This window comes from Elephantulus edwardii, unplaced genomic scaffold (genome assembly GCF_000299155.1).
Source record: "Elephantulus edwardii isolate Elephantulus edwardi_28Jun2011 unplaced genomic scaffold, EleEdw1.0 scaffold00094, whole genome shotgun sequence".
In the NCBI taxonomy this organism is placed as follows: Eukaryota; Metazoa; Chordata; class Mammalia; order Macroscelidea; family Macroscelididae; genus Elephantulus; species Elephantulus edwardii.
The window spans coordinates 3,997,259-4,019,006 of record NW_006399844.1 but is presented as its reverse complement, the minus strand read 5'-3'; the positions used below and the strand labels follow the sequence as shown (position 1 = coordinate 4,019,006).

General features: G+C 37.1%; 1 protein-coding gene across 1 annotated transcript in view; it reads right to left on the bottom strand.

Annotated features, from left to right (window-relative positions):
• MYO1D (myosin ID) overlaps positions 1-21,748 on the bottom strand; it is a 449,506-nt gene that overhangs the window by 296,304 nt on the left and 131,454 nt on the right. Inside the window, exons 3-10 of the mRNA XM_006890918.1 lie at positions 21,253-21,346; positions 18,767-18,932; positions 17,219-17,272; positions 14,134-14,229; positions 10,266-10,382; positions 7,365-7,568; positions 3,025-3,170; positions 2,832-2,946 (exon numbers count right to left, since the gene is read on the bottom strand). Of these exons, the coding sequence (XP_006890980.1) occupies positions 2,832-2,946; positions 3,025-3,170; positions 7,365-7,568; positions 10,266-10,382; positions 14,134-14,229; positions 17,219-17,272; positions 18,767-18,932; positions 21,253-21,346 (992 nt within the window). The remainder of the gene's footprint in view (positions 1-2,831; positions 2,947-3,024; positions 3,171-7,364; positions 7,569-10,265; positions 10,383-14,133; positions 14,230-17,218; positions 17,273-18,766; positions 18,933-21,252; positions 21,347-21,748) is intronic.

Genomic DNA, 21,748 nt, shown 5'->3' with positions numbered 1-21,748 from the left:
GGGATTTAGTTACATATATTTGTGATCCATATTTTACCACAGTAATAATTAATACATGTGCCTTTACTCCCATTTTTGACATACTATTGATAAGAAATGTCAATTCTTCTTCTTCTCTTGAAAGCTTTGAAACAAGTTAAAGTTCAGTCATATATTTCTCATATGTCATAAGATAAATGTGGTAATATTTACAGATGGAGTATGTAATAAGGTTTGCAGAACATGACCTTAACATGCTTTCTACACGTTTGTTTTTCCTTTTCAATAAAAAGAATTCTTAACCAAAAAAGAAATTATTCTGGAGTTGATCTCTGAATTCAGGTGGGATATACTCAAGATCATGTTTTGACTCTGTGGACGTGTTTTCTTTTCTTCAGCTTCAATTAGAACTTGCATTTAAGCAAGTGATGGTCTGTGCCGGAGGCCCCATAATTAAAATCAGAAAACAAATGGCGTGGAATCTGTGATGAAAATACTTTGAACAGTACAGAATTTTGGGGACCAGAACGTTTCAGGAAACTAAACAATGTTTGTAAAGATAAATGTAACAGGCTATTCATTGTCTCATTGCTTACAATGATGAAAACATGAAGACATCGTCATGCAATTCAGTAATATGGAAATGGCTAAAGTATAATGTATTTATAGCATGTTTTATAGTCACTTATTATTTTTTTTATCCTGAACATTGTTTCATGGCATGAGAAAACATTCACAGAATAATATCGTAGTTAGGTATTGTCCAGCACACCTCACCGCATAACAACAACAGATCTGAACTTGGCCCTCTCTCACACTATCCTCACAGGCTCCAATACGCTTGAGTTTATTCTTAGTTGCTGTGTCATTTCATCTTGTTGAAGGTCTTCTTTTCTTTTGTTGACTTTCAATCTTGCCCAAAATGATGCCTTTTTCCAGAGACTGGCTTCTCCTGACAACATGCTCAAAGTACGTGAGACAGAGTTTCATCATTCTACATTTTTTAATAAAAAAGTAAAAAAAAATTTTAATAAAAAAGTTTTCATTTTATGCTGGTTTGGTTTGCTTGCAAGGTTCATATACACTGTTTTTCATGAGTTTCATCATTCTTGTCTATAGAAAAACATGGCTGCTCTTCCTCCAAGACAGGTTTGTTTGTTCGTTCTTTTGACAACAGCTTAGCTGCAGAAACCTTCCTTTCTGCTTTTCCAACAGCCAGCTTGTTACTTTGATTGACCCAGGCTGGCTTCTGGGGAAGAAGAAAGAAACTGTCCTGAAGCTGAGCCATGCCTGTTCATTTTAACTGTCATGAAGAAGGATTTGATATCATAGGATGACACTACACTCCTGGAAAAGAACACTCCAGATCCAGACTCCACTGGACAACTCAGGATTGTCAGTGTGACGCAAGAAATGTCTCGATGATTGTACAGAAGCATAAAAAACTATGTGTCTTCTGTGTCTAATTATGGAATTTATTAGCTGTTTCTACCTAGATAATAGTAAATTTATTATTTTACAGCTCTTATACTTTTCCATATACTATTTCACTTATTCTTGTATTCATTCAATTATTAAATATTCAAAGAGTACTAAATCTATTGTGAGGAAGAGGTTTAAGCAGAGGAACAAGAAAGGTCAACAGGTGATGATTTTCGGCACTGCCCGATATTGAGTGCTTGCACCCTGGATGAGTCTTACTTTCTGGCTTTATCCGACCAGTTTGACAAACGTAAGGATTCATAAATAATCATGAGATGAGAAGTAATAACTAAAATGTGCCACAAAAAAAAAAAAAAGGAAAACAGATAGGGGTTAAAGTTAATACAGGTGTCTTAATGGCAAGAGTTTCAGAGAATGTGACCTAATAAACTGAATTTGATAAAATTTTATTTAGTTTAAAAAGTAAAGGAAGAAGAGGAGGGTAAGAAAGAAAAGAAGAGAGTAGAAAATAAATTTGGTGGCAGAGATTAGCCAATTTAAGGCAAAAATTGTCGATGCAAATATTTTCTATGTGATGCTAAACTGTAATAGATAGGAACCAGACAATCCAAGCTCACATAGTTATCACCTGCAAAGTAATGTTGTTGCTGTTGTTGTTAAGCGCTGTCGAGTAGCAGGCGACTCATAGTGACCCTATGAACGAAAGTCCTGGATACCTCCTGAATAACTTTTTTCCTTTCTCCAGGTTTGTAGGGTTTTCCAGAGGCAAGCTATTGTGGAAGTGGATGCCACTCCTGCTTCCAAGCTTCTTTCACTCGGGGAGCTTCAGCAAACACATATTTAACTGGTTATAACCCTGTATTTTCTGGGTGCCAACTAGGGTGTCTATCAAAAGAGAACATGAGAGAGAAGAAATTCCACACAAAACCCAGCAAAACCAAACTTGCCTACTGCTGCTGCAGAGCTGCTGTTGGGCTTGAACCACTAAACGTGTCACTACTGTGCTACCAGGACGTCTAAATTCTACCCAGGAGCCCTGGATATGAACTCTATTTACATGTCCTGAAAAGAAACACTAAAGTTCAGATGGTTGGAATAGTTAAGTTTCTCAAAAAAATACCTAACATTGTCTTTTTAGGTTTTTTTTTTATGGAATTTTGAATAAACGAAAAATAATGGCTAAAATGTACTTTCACAGTCTCATGGTCACATGGCTACGAAATATCAGTATAATAAATGTCCTTTGAACCATTCAGGATAGCACAGACAATTTACTGTATAGGAAATGCTTTGGCATTTTGGTACATGTTATTTGATACTAGCACCCTTTTGGTGTTTAAATGGTAAGCTGTGGCATTACCAACAACACATGAAGAACCTGCTGGTATTTTCTATGCAGTCCTACTCACATGCTTCCACGGGATCCCTTCCCGCTGGTACTCTTCTTGTTCTTGCTTCAGAACCAGCTGAATAAATAGTTGCTGCAGTTTCTCATTGCAGTAATTGATGCAGAATTGTTCAAAGCTGCAACAAAAGGGATCAATTAACGTTCAGCAGAGAGAAAAGTAAGTAACAGTATTTTAAGGACTCCATTCAATTTACCCATTGTTGTCAAAGATTTCAAAGCCATAGATATCCAAGACGCCAATAACAGTGTTTTTTCCGTGGATTGTAGTGTCATAGTTCTTGACCTCAATAATATCATTGATGCGAGTAACAATCCAACAGAAAAGGCGCTCATATATTGCCTGTGAAGAAAACAGGACAGTAAATCCTTGCCCATTTGCAAAGGAGTTCTCTGCATTTGTGATAATTTCTAAATTCTTGTTGGCCGCCTAGTAATTGCTTTGCCCAGCCACTATATACTATTTTTGAACAATCAGAAACAAAGCACATGTTTTAAAAACCTCTACTATAAAAAAAAAACAACAAAAAACAAAAAAAACCTCTACTATATTTACAAAACTAAAGTGAAAATGGTTTGGTTTTCTCAAAGGTTACTATTGGTCACTACATACTGTATTTTCCAGTCATGTGTCCCTGCCAGATAGATCAATAACTCACTTAAGCTTTTGCTTAAGTTACGTCATTGATTTACTATTTTTAAAAAATTCTTTTTATATTGGTTTCATACAAAACTCATATACATTGTGTTTAGTTTATATATATTGTGTTTCACCCATTCCTTTATTCACATTGTATTACATAGTATCACTCCCACATCCATTGATCCATGCTTATCATTACCTCTCCTTTTCAGGTCCCCATTGGATCTTTCCTAATTTCTTCAACCCCTCATTCTGCCTATATAACTCTGTGGCTTCAAGATACCCTCCTCCTTCCCACTCTCAGCCCCCTTCATTCCGCCCTTTCCCCCTATGGCCTTCTGTACACATCTTACAGTAATCCTTCAATTTTTACAATAATGATTTTATGCAGTATTTGTCCTTATGAGACGGAATTATTTTAGTCAGCATAATGCTTTGCTGTTTATTTTATCAACAATAAAAATTAGGGAATCAATGCTCCACTAAAGCCCCAAGGATTCTAAAATATAAATATTGATTTCTAGTGCTAAATAAAGATAGGAATAGAAAGGTCCTAAGTTTGAAAATTCTGGAGATTAAAAAGCACACAATACACAAGGATACACACACCAAGACAGATAGAGACAAAGAGTGCCCACACTTAACACACATTCACATCCTCATACGCCCATTTTATACTCTCGTTCCAACATCTTTCCCTTTTCAACCTCCTGTTACAGAGTAGGAAGAAACTTTGCTTCCCCTATCTCTCCACCAAGTATGTCTCCAGAGTCTCTTTCTTTAGGTCATCTGGGGATTTACTGCCTTCAATTCCCCTCTTTATCTCTCTCCCTTCTTGAAGAATAAACATGTTCTTACAACACTGCATCTTTAGAAAATCCTTTCTTAGCATCACTGTCCAGTTACCCCCTCTTCACCTACATGCATATTTACGCACGATGCTTCCTTTATGTCCTTTTTATTCATTAATCCACTCAAGCCCTTTCAACTGAACTGTACCATTAAGTGAAGTACCTCCACGTAGACATGTCGTCCATATCTTACTCAGATATTCTGCATTATTTAATATGTTTACCACTCTTCATATATTTTTCTGTCTGAGAGTGTGATGCCACACTTTCTCCATTTTCCTCTTACTTTACTAGTCACTCCTTGGTAACCTTTGGTAGTGTCTCTTTATTTCTTTATTAGAGATATCTCTAAAAGATGGTGTAGCATCCTCTCTCTAAGCCATCTTATAAAGTATTAAGTAACACTAGTACAGCACAATGCTTGAATATATTATTTAGACCCAGACCTCTCCTCTGAGCTCCAGATGCAAACATCATGGACATCTCAAACTTAGGTCTTGTCAGATGTCTTGATCTTTCTATGTCCCCAAAACTGCTCTTACTCTATTTTTAACTACAAATAAACAGCATCAGAAACCGAGGAATTTCTAGGGAGCTCTGGTGGCCTAGTGGCCAGAAGCGGCATGGCAATCCCAGAGGTGTGTGGTTTGAATCCACCAGATGCTTTGCTGGAGAAGGAGGGGCAATCTCCTCCTGCACCAGTCAGATCCAATTTGATGGTACACACACACAAAATAATAAAATAATAAAAAAAAGAAGCCACAAACAAAACTATAAAAAAAGAATCCTAGGAATTTATCAACCCAATAAATACTTACTGAGCACATATTATGCAAACATTGTTTGAGATGGATGTGGTAATGGCTCAGTGCCAGAATTCTCATCAAACCGGTGTTTGATTCCCAGCTACTAAACCACACATGCAGCCACCACTCACCCATCAACAGGGGCTTGTGTGTTGCTGTCATGCTAACCAGGTTCAGCAGAGTTTACAGATAAGGAAGACTAGGAAGAAAGATGTGTCATTTTTTAATAAAAATTTATTTGAGAAGAACATGTATAAAAATGGATAAAATAAAGAAAAAAAATTGTTTGTGGTAAGCAGACATAAACATGATCTCAGCTTCCAGGGAGCTTATTGCAGGGTGAGGGAAACAATCTCTCTCTCTACACACACACACACACACACACACACACACACACACACACACACACACACACACACACACAGCAGTGGAGACCAGATAGGGTCTAACCTACTTAATATTCAGGCAGACCAGGGAAGGCTTCTCTGAGAAAGCTAAGAGATCAGAAAGAGGAATAAAAATAACTAGACAAGAGGAAAGAAAATAACAGTCCAGGCAGAGAAAAAAGAAACCATGCAGAGGCCAAAAAGGAGGAAGGAGAAAGGGATAAAGAAAACTTATAAAGTCTGAGATAGGACTAATATGGCTGGAATCTGCTATAAAATGAAGAGGAAAAGATAGATTTGTATCAGACCATGGTAGGAAATTATCTACCATGGTCTGTCATAAGATTTTTTCCCTGGTGCACTGAAGTATCCCTTCAATTAGCCTTTCATATCTCTATCTCTATCTCTATCTCTCTCTCTCTCTCTCTCTCTCTCTCTGTCTCTGTCTCTCTCTCTCTCCACATTGCTCTCAGTCTCCACATTAAGGGCAAAAATAATCTTTTCAAAATTTTCTACTTGATGTCACTATCCCTACTTAAAATCCTCTACTAATTCTCTACCACACTAATAACATTAGGAAGCTCTTGTGGACTAATGGTAAGAAGCTGCACTGCAATCCTAAAGGTGCGCAGTTCAAATTCACCAGCTAAATCGTGGAAAAAGGATGGACCCTCTCCTTCTGTGTGATTTCTTGTCTCTGAAAAGTTTCTGGAGGGCCAGATCTGGGCAGTTCTGGTTTCACAGTACACAACATACTAATAAAAAAAAACACAACTAAATTCTTGCTAAGGCTAAAAACCGACCTTGAGGTTCCAAGGGTAAAAAATGGAATATATAGCAACCAAATCAAACAACAGAAGGTAGAATAAAGACTTGGGGGAAAGAAAACCAGAAGTTCTTGTCATACAGATAACAGAAAAAAAGAAGGTGAAAGTCCATGATACACAAGAAGCTCTAACAAAATGACTATAAAAAAGATAATACCAAAGAAAAATTGATAGACTCTGGCAATTCTCAGAAGAGTAGCTATAACCAGCTTACATAAACATAAAACGATGTTCAAACACATTAGTAATGAAAAATTAAAGTAACAATTTACACCCATAAAATCAGTATACTCTTTGATCTAGCAAGCTCACTCTTGGGAATCCATGTGCAAGTGCTGAAAGAGAGATGGGGAAGAATTTATAGCACTGTTAGTAGTGGCAAAAAAAAAAATTGGAAACAGAGTGAATGGCTTTGCAGGAAGATGGTTAAATAAATTATGGTAAACAGTATATAGCCTTAATAACAATGAATGAGAGCTCAATCAGTGAACTTGAAGGGGATTCCTGAAAACCACCCAAAAAATCTCAAACTCGTTGTCATCAAGTTAGAACCAACTTCCAGCTGACCCTCCAGAGGGTGCCCAAGGCTGTAAATTGCAAAGAGAGAGGGCACAGCTTTCTCCATTGGACACGCTGGTGGATAGTTCTTGCTCGCTCTCTCTGCCCTTTTCCTCCTAGATTTAGATTTGGAGGGACCTGATGGCCATGCAATTTTCTAAGCTCTCTTCCAGAGGCAGAATCAAAACTCTTCAACAAAATAAGGGTCATAAAAGGTGTGCATGCAAGCAAAGGACACTGAAAATTATCTGTTTCCTGGTAAACGTGCTTGTGCTTTTCTCAGAGTGTTTTCTGGCAATGATGCAACAAGGGAGTGTTTCACTAAGACTATTGGCCAAAGTATCTAGTTAGTTTCTAAAAGCTGTAGCCTGTTTTCAAGGAACCTCTGAATATAGCCTCATGGAATTTCACTAAAACAGCAGCTGAAATTGCTAACCAGAGAACAGGCTGGTTGTTAGAATCTCACCTTAGCAAAGGCGTCCCTTCCATAGCTGGCTTCTTGTTCCGTGTGCTGCTTGTCAATGATATCGCGGCCGGTAGCCACGGTCCGGTAAAGAAGGGTTTTCTCAACGATGTCAGTCTTCGTAGAGAGCAATTCAGCTATGACAGATACAACCTTGCTGTTTTCAATAAGGGGTGTGTCACCATCTACTACAAATTTTAAATTGCCCTATATAAAAAAACAAGAGCCACTGTAAAAATTCAGTTCAACAACTTAAGGGATAAAGAGATCAAAGTTTATTAAGGGAAAAAAAATATGAACAAACCAACAGCATCAGAGCAGAAAAGAAAAGAAATAAAATAAAAATTAGTGGAGAAGCAAATTTAGTAAAAACAGTAAAATGACCGGAATGCAAAAAAAAAAAAAAAAAGTGACAGCAACAGGATGTCATCAACGCTATTACAGTGAATTTGTGAAAATTTGTTGTTACTTAGTAAACATAATTTCCATTTTACCTTCAAAGTGGATGTATTTTAAATGAATAAAAGCCATCTGCTCTATTGCTATACCCCCAAAAGTTTAATTCAACTGAGTTTGTTTAGAGAGCCATTTTTCTAAACATAATTATGAAACCTGGTGCTCCATCCATTTGTCTTCCTCGTCTCCAGATGTTTTAAACTGTCTTTCCATTTCCTATTATCTATCTTTTACCTATACAAGTTTTATATTTTAATGTCCATGAATCTTTTGTTTCCAGGTTTCTCTTCCTTTGATGAGACCATTCCTACACCAAAGGTCTTGAGAATAGTTAGTATTTTCCTCTACAATTCTCATACTTTTTTCCTTACATTTAAACTTTTAATCCACTTTTAATTTTTTCTGGCACAAGGTATAAACATAACTTAATTTTTTCAGATGGCGAGTAAATGGTCTAATTTTCTTAATAGCGTAGGTTTTTTTGAAATATGATCTTTACTATGTATTCTATTCTCACAACTGGTTGGAGTTACTCATCTCTTACTCATTCAGAAAGTACTGAATATCCCATGAATGGTCAAAAGAACAGACAGACACGTACTGGAGAAAGTGCAGCCGGAATGTTCCTTGGGGGCAAAGATGACAAAGCTTTGTCTCACATACTTTGGACACGTTTCGGTGAGAAGCTATCCTTTGGAGAAGGGCATCATACTTGGAATGGTAGAGGGTAAGCGTTAAGAGAGGAAGATCCTTAATGAGACGGGCTGACACAGTGACTGTAGCAATGGGCTCAAGCATGTCAGAGATGATAAGGATGGCACAGGATAGGGCAGGGTTCAGATCTGTTGTTCAGAGTCACAATGTGCCATACTCAACTTGACAGCATCTAACAGCAACATTCAATGTGCAGTGAACTTAAGAACTGTCTAATGATTGTTCTATACATCAATACATCTGTTAATCAGTCCAGTGCTGAATTTGTGCAACACGTTCTAAATTACCATATTTTTATTATTACTTTATAGCTGGTAGAATTAGTCCTGTCTCTTCCTTTTCCTTGACCCGTCTACTCTTTAAAAATATTTTATTTTTATCGCTTCTTGGCCTTTTGGCTAAGATCATGTGTAAAAATATTTTATTTTCTTAACACATTCATTGTCCAAATTCTAGAAATATTCTGCCAAAATAAAAGTAAAATAAAATTCCTCTTTGGGAATTCTGGTGATACTGAGGGCAATTATTACACCGTATTTATAAACGAATTCAAGGAGACAAGGCAATTTGCAACATTATTGTCTTCCCACTCAAGAAAGCTTTTTATGATTCCTAGTGCTATATGATATTAATAGTTTTTACCACAAGCCTTGTGTCTTTCTAATTCATTTAGAGTTAAACCTTGCCACATTAAAGTCACAGATAATTTTTATTTTATATTTTAATTTACGTATCATAACATCATAATTAACATATGATGAATAGGTACAAATTCATTTCTTGTAAGGTTATACTTTATATACCCACATATGGTGTATGTGTGTGTGTGTGTGTGTGTGTGTGTGTGTGTGTGTATATGTATCCATTATAGTTTTAACCAAGACTGCAGCCAAAAACTTGATGGGGAAGTTCTGCTCTGTCACATGGAGTTATCACAAGCTGAAAAGGAACTGAAACCACCTAATAAAATTATCATGAAACAAGTCCGGCACATGCTTGTTCAAATCTTTTAAATTTAGTGTAATCCCCCAAACAACAACCCCACAGCCATCAGCCATCTCGAGTCTGTTCTGACTAAGGAGACCATCCAGAGTGTCCAAGGCTGCAAATCTTCACAGGCGGGGACTGTCTATCGTTCTCCACAGAAGCACTTAGTAGAGTCAACCTTTTGTTTAACAGCATAGCATGTAACACATTGTCACTAGGGCTCTTCAGTTTCCAATAGGACAGAGGAAAATAACTGCCCCAAAGATCCATGGCCTGGCTGATCGCGCTGGCTCTGCAATGTGTAAGCTGGGTCTTTGAGGCAGCCATGCCCTCTCCCTAGGCCTCCCTTCCCTACTAACAAAATGACGGTCAGAATTCCACTTTTCAGAATCTAAATTCTATGTTGCTAATGTCATTATAAATTAATTCTGCAGAAAAGATTTCAAGGATACTGTTGCTACTGACATCATCACCAAATTATTCCTTGAAATTAGCCATATTAAAAGTTTGATGTTATCAGTAAGACAAACTAAAGCTTCAGCCTTAAAACTCGCAGTGACTCTGAAAATCCTTTACAATATTAGAAAACTATGGAGAGAACCACAGATACACTCATTTCTTCCTAACCATGAGAGAAACTTTCTCTAAATAAATTACCTTTTCAATCTATAGGGGAGAAAAGTCTTCTTGAAAGAGCTTTCTGTCTCCACAGGGAGGCAGTGTATGCTGAAATATGTCCCTACTCACCAAGTGAAGAATAGCAGCCAAAATTTTATACACTGTTTGAATCTCCTCGGGTTTGAAGCCAATTACTTTCATGGCATCAGCTACCACTTTGAATTCTGCAGCATCGTTGATAGAAGACTAGGAATGAAAATGGAAAACTTAAGTCATAGACATTTCATAAACTCCAACAAGTTGACAGGTAGATCAATATCCAGAAGAGGGAAAAAGAATTATTTCAGGGACAGAAGTATCATTTAGCAAGTAGAAGCTGATACACAATGGTAAGAGAGGCACAGAACCTTGTGAGCAGATGTTCAACACTCTCTGGAGTTCAGGAGACCTAGCAAGCACCCCTACTTACCAGTTCTATGATCTTGGGTAAGATATTTAATCATGTCAAATTAATTTCCTCAGGTGTAAAAAGAGAATAAGATACTTTTTAATAGGGTTGTTTTGAGAAGTAATAAGAATTTATAGAAAACAGTTCCCTAGTTCCTGAGATTAAAAATAGCATCCAACAAGGGTCAAATTTTTACTATTATTAAAATTGGGAAGGGCATACGCCAGGGATGCATCCTATCTCCATACCTTCTCAACCTATATGCAGAACAGATTATACAAAAATGACTGGAACAGCACATCAGCAGAGAACTACCAGAAGTCCAGGCTGGGTTTAGAAAGGGTCGTGGTACTAGGGATATTGTAGCTGATGTTAGATGGATCTTGGCTGAAAGCAGAGAATACCAGAGGAATGTCTATCTGTGTTTCATTGACTATGCAAAGGCATTTGACTATGTGGATCATAACAAACTGTGTCTGACTCTGAGAAGAATAGGAATCCCAGAAAACTTGACCATTCTAATGCGAAACCTATACTTGGAACAGGAGGTAGTCGTCAGAACAGAGCAAGGGAACACTGCATGGTTCAAAATTGGGAAGGGCGTATGCCAGGGATGCATCCTATCTCCATACCTTTTCAACCTATATGCAGAACAGATTATCCGGGAGGCTGGGCTCTATGAGGAGAAATGTGGGGTCAAGACTGGTGGACAATTTATGAACAATCTGTGTTATGCAGATGACACAACCCTGCTTGCTGAAACTGAAGAGGACCTGAAGCACCTGCTGCAGAGGGTCAAGGACTGCAGCCTACAATATGGATTGAGGCTCAATGTCAAGAAGACAAAGATTCTCACCACTGGACCAATTGGCAGCATCAGGATGGATGGTGAAGAGATTTGAGATTGTACACAGCTTTAGTTTGCTTGGCTCCACAGTCAACACTCTTGGCACCAGTAGCCAGGAAATTAAAAGGCGCATTTGCCATGGGAAAGTCTGCTGTTAGGGACCTCTCCAAAGTACTGAAGAGCAGTGGTGTCTCTCTGGAGACTAAGGTGTGTCTGATACAGGCCATGGTCTTCGAAATCACTTGTTATGCATCAGAGAGTTGGACAATGACCAAGGAGGATAGAAGGAGAATTGATGCCTTTGAGCTGTGGTGCTGGAGAAGAGTATTGAGAATACCATGGACTGCTAGGAAAACAAACAGATTCGTCCTGGAAAGGGTTAAATAGGGTGACTCCTTGGAGGCAAGGATTCTGAGGCTCCGTCTAACATATTTTGGACATGTTGTGAGGAGAGACCGGTCCTTGGAGAAGGACATCATGCTTGGGAGGGTGGAGGGACAGCGCAGGAGGGGAAGGCCTTCTATGAGGTGGATTGACTCAGTGACTGGAATAATCGGGATGGGAGTGTTAGAGACAGTGCGATTGGCACAGGACAGAGCAGAGTTTAGGGCTGTTGGACATAGGGTCGCTACGAGTTGCAAGTGACTCGACAGCACATAACAACAACAAAAACAACAACACTATAAACTGCAAATATTGTTTAAGTTCAAAGAAATTGGACAACAACAACAAATTTTAAATTCCTACTGAGGGGAATTGTTGGCTGATAAAAGCCACTTTCCACCACCATCTCTTTCACAGTGGCCTTCAGGACTGGTCTTTTCCAATCTCTTGATCAGTGAGGTTTCTCTAACTTTTAAAAAGTCAGAAGAACATTTCCTCTGTCTGTGATTCCTGGAATTGCTGCTGCCCTCTTGGGAGAAAGAGGAAAACCAGCGAAAGAAAACAAGTCACTCTCTGAGAATGATAAAGTTGTGAGCAAGGTCACAAACAAACAGCTTCTGGTTCCCTGACAAGATGCTGAATTAACCAAGTCTGGAACTGTATAATTTCAACGCTTCTTGTTCTGTTAGATAATGAAATTACTTATTGTTCTACAGACTTTTAACTGGGTTATAAGATGATTTTCAGCCAAACTCATCTTAAGCAGTAGCTCTAGTGGCATTAATTTATATTAGCTTAAGATATAATGGTTATAATGTAACATAATTGAAGTAGATTTATTTAATCAGGATATATCATATGATTCCATTTACCTACACACACATCAATGATTGTGTAGTATTATAAAAAATTACATAGGGAGAGTAATAGTGTAGTTTTGTGGTTTTTATTTTTCTTCTGGGCTCATCTATACTTTACATTTTGACTACTAAGACCATGTATTCCTTTTTTTTTTTTTTTTTTGTAAAAAAGAGAACCCAAAAGGCAGGAGGCCTAGAGCCAAAACAACAAATAATAGGACAAGGTAGGAATAGAAAGCTCCTTATAAGCAAAAGGATTCAAACTAAATTCCATTTAGAGAAAAGACTAGATATTTAATGCTTGCTTCTTAAGGAGTGGTAAATTATCTTCTCAAGAGAAACCTGGATAATAAGAAAATGTGATACAAAGAAACACAGTCACTGGCTTTTTAAAGTATCAACTTTACAACCCTTTTACATTGCTGGCTTACTTCTCCAAAAGCTGGAGTGTTGGCCTCTAATATTTGCTTGTTTTCAATTGATGTACAGTCAAAGTCTTCTCTCAGAGGACTATAAAAGTGAAAAGGTGGTGCAAACGGAATCTCAAACAACAAAAAATTAGTTATAACAATCTAAATATTTCTTTCAATGCATAGCACTAAAAGATAGCTAGCTATCCCAGTAACTCTGGTATAGTTAATTTAAGGTGAATAATAAAAGACAAAAAGAAAAAAAATCTGTTATCTCTCACAAAGTCTAGAGTCTTTTCTTTTTCTCATGACAACTAGGTAATGAATTTTTGTTATAGAAAAAAATTTAAACTCTGAAAAAGAGAACATAAAAGCCCATTTCAGCCATCTAAGAGACAATTATAATTTTGATGTTTATCCTTCTATATTCTGTCCTATGCATTTATGTACCTTTTCTCCTTATAAAAATAAACTATAAATATAAAAATAAACTGCTAAATGACCAGCAGAAAATGTACTAGAAAGAAGTTGGTGAAAAGGTGTCTGCATGCAAGAGTAAGCATTCATTTGTGAATGAGAGAAATGAACAATTGAAAGCTAAATGGAAAAGCTCTTGTTTTGAAGAACCAGTGAATGAAGAGCATTGACATTTCTTTTCAACCTAAGTGATTTTTTCTTTTCTTTTGTCTTATCTATTTGCCTTTGGCCAAATTACATGATAGGAGGTAGTTTTTCCTCATCCTATCAACATTTTCTTAGTGTCAAAATCAAAGGAACAGGAACAGGATTAAAAATGAAAACAAAACACTGAACATAAGAAACATCTTTCATGTCAGAGAGTGATAAAATACAGAAATAGGTGATTGTGCAAAGTTGTTGATTCAATAGCATTTTGTCTGTGACAGTTTTAAGAACAAAAGAGATCAAAAGAGATAACGGACTGTTCAGATATCTATTTGCTTAAAACAATATATAATTACTTCTGTTCCTTCTGATTATTTGGTTCTCTAATGCTGTATCTGAACAACCTTAAAGAAGAAAGTCTCACCTTTAATTGTGCTCCTACATGGATATAGTTGTAGGATGAAAGGGATTTCTGGAGATGGAGAGAACGCAGAAGCTGCTCTGAACCTCCTTGAAGTAGCTGGAAAAACATTTAATTAAAAGTAAACTGGCAAAGTAGATACTAAAATAAATAACATATTCTTAGTGGTAAGCTAGTGAGCTCTGGTGGCTGAGTGGCAAGAAGCTGTGCTGCAATCCCGAAGGCATGTGGTTTGAATCCACCAGCTGCTCCGTGGTATGATGGGCAATCTCTAAAACCTGCCAGAAGGTCAACTATGGGATAGATCCAACTCTGTGATACACAACAACAGTGGTAAGCTAGTATTTTAATTATGCTGGAATGACTTCAGTTAGATCTTCAGTTATTCTTACCTTTAGGAGCCCCAGTGGTTTAAACAGCCAGCTGCTAACCAAAATGTTGGCAGTTCAAACTCATCACCAGCTCCATAGGAGAAAGATGAGCCTCTGTAAAGTTTTACAACCTTGGAAACCCTATAGGATAGCTCTCCTTTGTCTTACAAGATTGACAGTTGTAAGCTGATATTGACGTGTGATGCCAATTACTTGGGAATTTGCTTTTATTTGGGTTTTATTTATTTTTTTTGATCCTAGCTTCATTCCCTGGGTAATACAAATGTTGAAGCATATAATGAATTACTGGTCAAAAGGTTGGCAATTCAAAACTATCTAGTGACAACTCAAAACAGTCTACGTGATCTGCTTTGAAAGGGCATGGCCTTGAAAACTCTATGGAGGAGCTGAAGTCTGCCCACATAAAGTAAAACCCACTGGTATTGAGTCTATTCCAATTCATAATAACCTTTCCTCAGGTTTCTGAGGCTCTAAATCTTTATTTATAAAGGAGACTTTCAGGTTAGCTGCCCACAGTTACGTTCTCTGCCACCAGGATTCCTCCCCCACACATTATGTACTCCACCCCTAGAACTTCCCAAACTGGAGTCGGCTTGATGGCAACTAGTAACAACATTCTTAGTTTTGAAGAATTTTTACTTCAATGTCAATGGCTTCAATGTCATCAGCTATGGAGAATGCTAGAGAGGACATTTCTTACACAGCTCATTTACGGCATAATCAGTAGAAAAGGTTCTTATTTTTATCAAGGTCATTTGTAAAACAGGATCCTATGCTCCTGACAGTCACCTGCTTTTAAAAAAGGCCACTTCTTTTCCATGGAGCTGATTCTGACTCATCATGACCCTGCAGGACAGAGCAGAACTGCCCCACAGGGAATCTACCACATCTTTCTCTCACGGAGCAGCTGGTGGGTTCAAACTGCCAACCTTTTGGTGAGCAGCGAAGTGCTCAGCCACTGTACCATTAACCCACCTTGTCACTTTAGCTGTCTCATTATTCAGATAAAATAGAGTTGTGCTTCAGAATTTAGAAACAAATCAACATTGCTGTGGAAGTCAGAGGCATCAGCAGACAGTCACACGCTGAATCACACTGGCAACAAGGAGCTTTTCCTCATCAATCTACATATCTGAGGGGAGGACACCCGGAGGACAACCGTGACTGCAGTGTGAGAGAAAAAACTTTAACACTTTCGTCCCAGCGGATGAAAAAGTCACAGGATCATGAAATAAGCAGTATTCTTTCATATGTAAACTGAGAGTGGAGAATGAGGTAATGGGAGAGGAATATTTTATGAAAAAGCACAAGTAACTTTCAAAATAAAACTAGAAAATACTGATAGCTGTTTTGGAGAGTATGCTTTGAGAGGACATTATGTCCAAGTTTCCTATATTAAACTGTATGCTTTGGTTATATAAGGAAAGAATATTAGATTTTTTTAAAAATTGATTTTTTTAAAACAAATACACCAGAAATGGTATATACAAGTGAGTTGGTATATGCTGAGTTGATTTTCATTCACAACAACCTCAGTGAAAGCACAGAACAGAACTGGCCCCCAGGGCTCTCCCCTCCTACAATCTTCATAGGAGGCAATTACAGAAGAAATGTGGTGGGAGGTGTGGGGTTGTATTGTCAGTCTTTCAGTTAGTAACCAAGTGCTTAGCTGTTGTGCCTTAAAACAGTTACCTGGAAGTAAATGAATTGTATGCAAAGCGTACTGTCATAGGTAAAAAATTACTAACTGCTCTTGGAATCAACTATAGAGATATTGCACAAATAGCAATACATTTTGTTAATTCACAGTTTTAATTTTAAAAATACAGAAGAGTATTATTGCTTAGTTTGATCACTCATCTTTATTTGCCTACGTTTCTTCCACTTTGGGCTTGGAAACATAATGATGTGTCAAACTTGATTTCTGTGAGCAAAGATTTCCCAACGGGGGGGCTATTTAAAAAAAATTAATAGGGGAGCTCTGGTGGCCTAGTGGCAAGAAGCTGCACTGCAATCCCAGAGGTGCATGGTTCGAATCCACCAGATGCTCTGCCGGGAAAGGAGAGACAATCTCCTCCTGTACCAGTCAGATCTGATCTGATGACACACACACACACACACACACACACACACACACACACACACACACAAAAATTAATAAGTGCCTTAGACTCTATAAGCACTCCCATTTGTCAAAGCAATCACTGCTTTGATTGGAGAAAGAAAATAATATTAATTTGAATGTATACATTTTGGCATTTTACCCCCAAGTAATCATATGGGTTTATAGTCTCTACTAGCAATTTATACTGACTTTGTATTCCCGTCTCTGAAGCATTCAAACAAGGAACATCTTCTAGTCAGAACATAAGAAAATGAACACATTCAGAATTTACCATTTCAGAAGCTTTCCTAGGCATTAAACTGCTACCTACACTGTGAGAAAATGTAGGCTCTCACCGGTTCAGCTAAACACCTGCCAGTGCTTTATAACCGTGGAGCTCTTCAAGTCTCTGGAGAAGCACATGGGCTGGGGTGTGTGTGCACACGTGACTGTGTATACATGCATGCATGTGCATGCATGATGTGATGTGGGGCCAGTGGAGGCAAGGAGATAGGGACAATGATTGAAAAGTATTCATTTCTTGCACAACTGAGCAATCAATCAACTGTCTGCATAAGGGGAGATTACTAACCTGATAGAAAGAATGAAAACTTCTCTCTCCTGCCTGTTGCACAATCACTCGAGACTGGAAAAAAAAAAAGGCATAAAAATGTTAATCTGGAAATTTGCATCTAAAATAGAATGGAAGTCCCTCAAGGAAGCTTATTTAAATTTATTAACTTATTATGTAAATAATCCCATACATAGCCTATTAAAAAACCTCTATATTTAAATTCCTAAAGGCCCTATGGCTAGTATTTAACTAAGTCTAGGTCTTCTCTGAGGAGCTTTCTATGAAATGATTATTATTATTGTGGTAATTTTTTATATTACTTAAAACCAAATTCCTACATTTTCTAAATAATGAAGCTATTTTTCTTTTTCTTAGCTTGGAACCTAAATATGGAGTTTACATGTGGGGAGGCGCTTAGAAGTAGGGAGACCATGAAGGAATGCTTAGAAAGGAATATTCTCAACATTCCTTGTTCTTCACAGTCAGTTGGCATTTCAAAGAGCAATGCCTTACATCCTGCAACAAAATCAGTTAAGCAAAATCAGCCTACAGGGATCTTTGCCTCAAGTAGCTCCAAAACCACTGCCAATGAGAAAGCTTGAAATGTATGCTCACTGAAAGAGACCTTTTCGATTATGTCTATAAAGCGGAGCTATGAAACACTTTAGAAAAAATAGACCAATACTACCTGGCATTTCTTGTCCTTTTCAACTGACTCTGATGAAATACTTTATATTCTCACCAGACTGTGACTTAACAAACAAAAATGAAGAATATCCTGCATTTTACTACAATAAAGGACAGCTTGATTGGGAGAGGAAGCCTTAAGAACTGAGAAGGTGTGCAGTTTTGTTCCAGGGATAATTCAAGGTGGAGAGCTATATGTGTACAGTCTAATGCTAACTAACTGTAAAAATCTGGTGAATGAGCTCTCTGAGCTCTCTTGTAATCAAGATTAGTGAGGATTTACCATCTAGCAGTCACTAGAGGAATTTTTAATGGAACTCTTCTAGTGATCTAATCTAGCAATGATTTAGGCAAAAACATTTTGTTCTCACTAGCCAAAACATACTTCACAAATAGACTGTAAGATCACAAAATAACATCTATGATGCTGTAAGTAAGCAATGAGGGAAAAAATAGAAATAAGAAAATAATGGGACTTCATGGTAACTAAAATGAAAAATACAGAGGATATTAATGTATAAACACGGGAGAAATGATTAGGTTTAGATTGCATTTTTATTAAATCTTAACCAATAAGTTAGCATAGACTAAACCCAGCCCTGACAAAACTCACACACACACATCTAAATCTCTTATCTACAAAGTCCATAACTTTTTCCAATTTGCTATTGAAATGAAAGAACACAAAAAGAGAAGAACCTAGAGTAGAAGGACTAATCAAGGAACACAAAAAGGAGGGAGAAAGTTTTATAAGCTATTTTATAGCACGAAAGACTGAATAAAAGTTGAATAAAGACCTAAATATATTAACCTTTAAAGAAAATCACAGAAACTTTTAACATTTATGAACCTTCCTATCAGAAATTAGGCATAGTTTACCTTTTCTAGTAAGTAGTTATTGATATGTCCACCAATTGGGTCCCCCTTGAAATCAAAGTTGATGTCCATGTATTTTCCAAATCTGCTTGAGTTATCATTACGGTTGGTTTTGGCATTTCCAAAGGCTTCCAACACACAGTTGGATTTAAGTAGCATATTCTTCACTCTGTAATACAAGTAAGTGAAATTATAAAAAAGTTCCATAAAATTAAGACTTTTTTAACCCCCCATGATTTTGTTTAAATACAAATATTTATACAAAGATATTGATTATAGATAGCATTGTTTGCAATATCCAAAAATTATCAGTGACTGAAATGTCCACCAGTAGGATGGAAAAAATGAATTTTTTGTCTCTCAATATAAAATGAAGGACTACAGATGTGGTATAAAGAGCAAGGCGTATCAGTAATCACTGACATAAAGAGATAAGCCAGATATATGAAAGATCATTGCAAAAGAAAATGTATAGGGGAGCTCTGGCGGCCTAGTGGCAAGAAGCTGCAACTACAATCCCAGAGGTGCATGGTTCGAATCCACCAGATGCTCTGCCGGAGAAGGAGGGGCCATCTCCTCCTGTACCAGTCAGATCTGATTTGACAGTACACACACACACAAATAATAAAATAAAAAAAATTTAAAAAAATTCCACCACATTGGAAAGACAAACTTCATAAAAAAGAAAAAAAGAAAATGTATGGAAGGAGCATTTGTTGTGATGGTGTGTATGCATGCACACACATGTTAACAGATAAGTTAAAATCTGGCAGGAACATGTACCTCATTATGGTAACCTAGACAGGAGGTCACTAGGGCAAGGCAGGGCAGATTCAGGGATTTTCACCTTCAATGTAATCCTATCTTTTTTTTCTCTTTAATTGACTGGTTTTACTTCCATAGAGGGGGAAAAACATTTAAAAGGTCGCATTTTAAGGAACAAAAGAGAAATAGAATTTAAAATTATAGTCCCAATTTTAAATACAGTTAAATTCCAACTTTAAAAAGATATCATGGGATAATTAATTTTAGTGCACTACGCTATATGTCATAAATTTGGTTTTTACTTCCATCTTCTAAGGGGCTATATTAAATGTTTCCTAATTCATGACTTTATTCAACAAATGTTAACTTTCTGTAGGGATTTCTCCCAGTGGGTACATTTTAATTTTATACTAGTACTTATGTCTTTTTTCATTTTATTGAAAAAAAAATCTTACATACATAACTTCCTTTTACAGACCTTCTTCTGTAGACCATCTGCAGACCCTCGGAAATAACTTTGGCCAGAAATAACCTGATGCAGCTGATCTGCTGTTAGTCATAATCATTACTACTGCAAGTGGCCGCCCGGCCTCTTTCCAACTCAGTGAAAGTCTACTCTCAATGCACAGAGGCAAACTGCTTGCTTATGTGAAAAGAGAACTACATGAGGTAAATAAAGGAAATTGCCTTTGAAAGACTGATCCATTTGCATCTGCCTTATTCTCTACAAAGGCAATAGAATTTAGAAATAAAATTAATTTCTTTCTCAGCTTGTTACTTTCCTGAGGCTCTTAAGCAAATTAAGAAAACTTACTGATATCATTGTCTTTATCAAATCAGTTGGGGAAATCAGAACTGGAAGGGGGAGAAGACAGTTAAGAAAAATGTCTCTTTTGACCTGCCAACCCAGCCTAATTATGATGAAAAGGAAAAAGCCCACATAGGGGTGGAATCTAAATCCTTAATCTTTCCTATCAGCCCAGGGTCCCTGACTTTATGTTCAAAAACCATAATGATTGTGACATGTATATGCAATGTGATTCTTTGGTAATTAAGTACTTAAAAACAACAAAAAGATATATCAGCATTTACATATTAAAGTATGTTGAAATGGTCACTTTGGAAAACTGCGTACTTTTTAAAAAAGTCTACATCACATGAGAAAGTTAGTAATGCTATTTTAGAATCACATTTCTTTATCTTTTTATGTTTTACTCTATTCATTTCTTATACATTTTATTAAGCAAATACTATGTGCTAAGTGCTGGGCCCAGACAGTACAGATCAGATTTCTCATCCCACTGTGAGTGGCTGCACGGCCTGGCATGAAACTCTGTTAGAAGATGCAATTTTATTCTAACATCAGCACATTCATAGATCTGCCTTTCAGAGCCCCTCTGGACCCTTGGGAATCTGATTCGTCAGAACACAGTTTTAAAAGCACTAACACATCAGTAAGAGCTTGAGCAGTGAAACCTGTTAGTATACAGTATACCATCAGTTCCCCTAGAATGGGGCCACTATCATTTGTTTCAGAGTAATTTAAAAAATTGCCGAAGTTTATCAGAGGTAAAGACAAGCAGGGAGACAGAATGTAACCAAAGAACCAAACTACCTTAATCATCAGTAAATGCCTGATACACATGAGCATTTAGGCTGAGACATGTCTATAAACAAAAGGAAGCTCTACTCAGAGCTTCTCCTATTATTATGATAGTTCTCACCTTTCCACCTCTGCTCTCTGACCCGGGTTGGTGATGGCGGCAATATATTGCATGATGTACTTACTGGCTTCAGTTTTACCAGCTCCACTTTCCCCTGATGAAAAAAACAAAGATGGTGTAGCATTTAACATAATAATTTAAACCTTGGGTAAAAATACCTTTTAATAGTATAATTTTATCCTCTCCTGTTAGTCAGTTTTAACCGATTTGGAAAGCAAAAAAACTACAAATAGACGTAAAAAAATAATAGAAATTCATACAAATCGTGAATACTGAGCAAAGAATATCAAAGGACAAACACATTCCTTAGGATAAAATTTTTTATTTGATCATGACTTCTAACTTTGGCAAAGAAACAAGCTAGTGCTTCTGATAGTGGCAACAGTTAAATTCACCCAGACTTATTCTGTATTTGGAATCTTTTCTCTCAAAAGGGAAGAAATATCTCTTTCTTCAGAAAATGAGCCCAATTTTTTTTCTTTCTTTTTTAAAATTT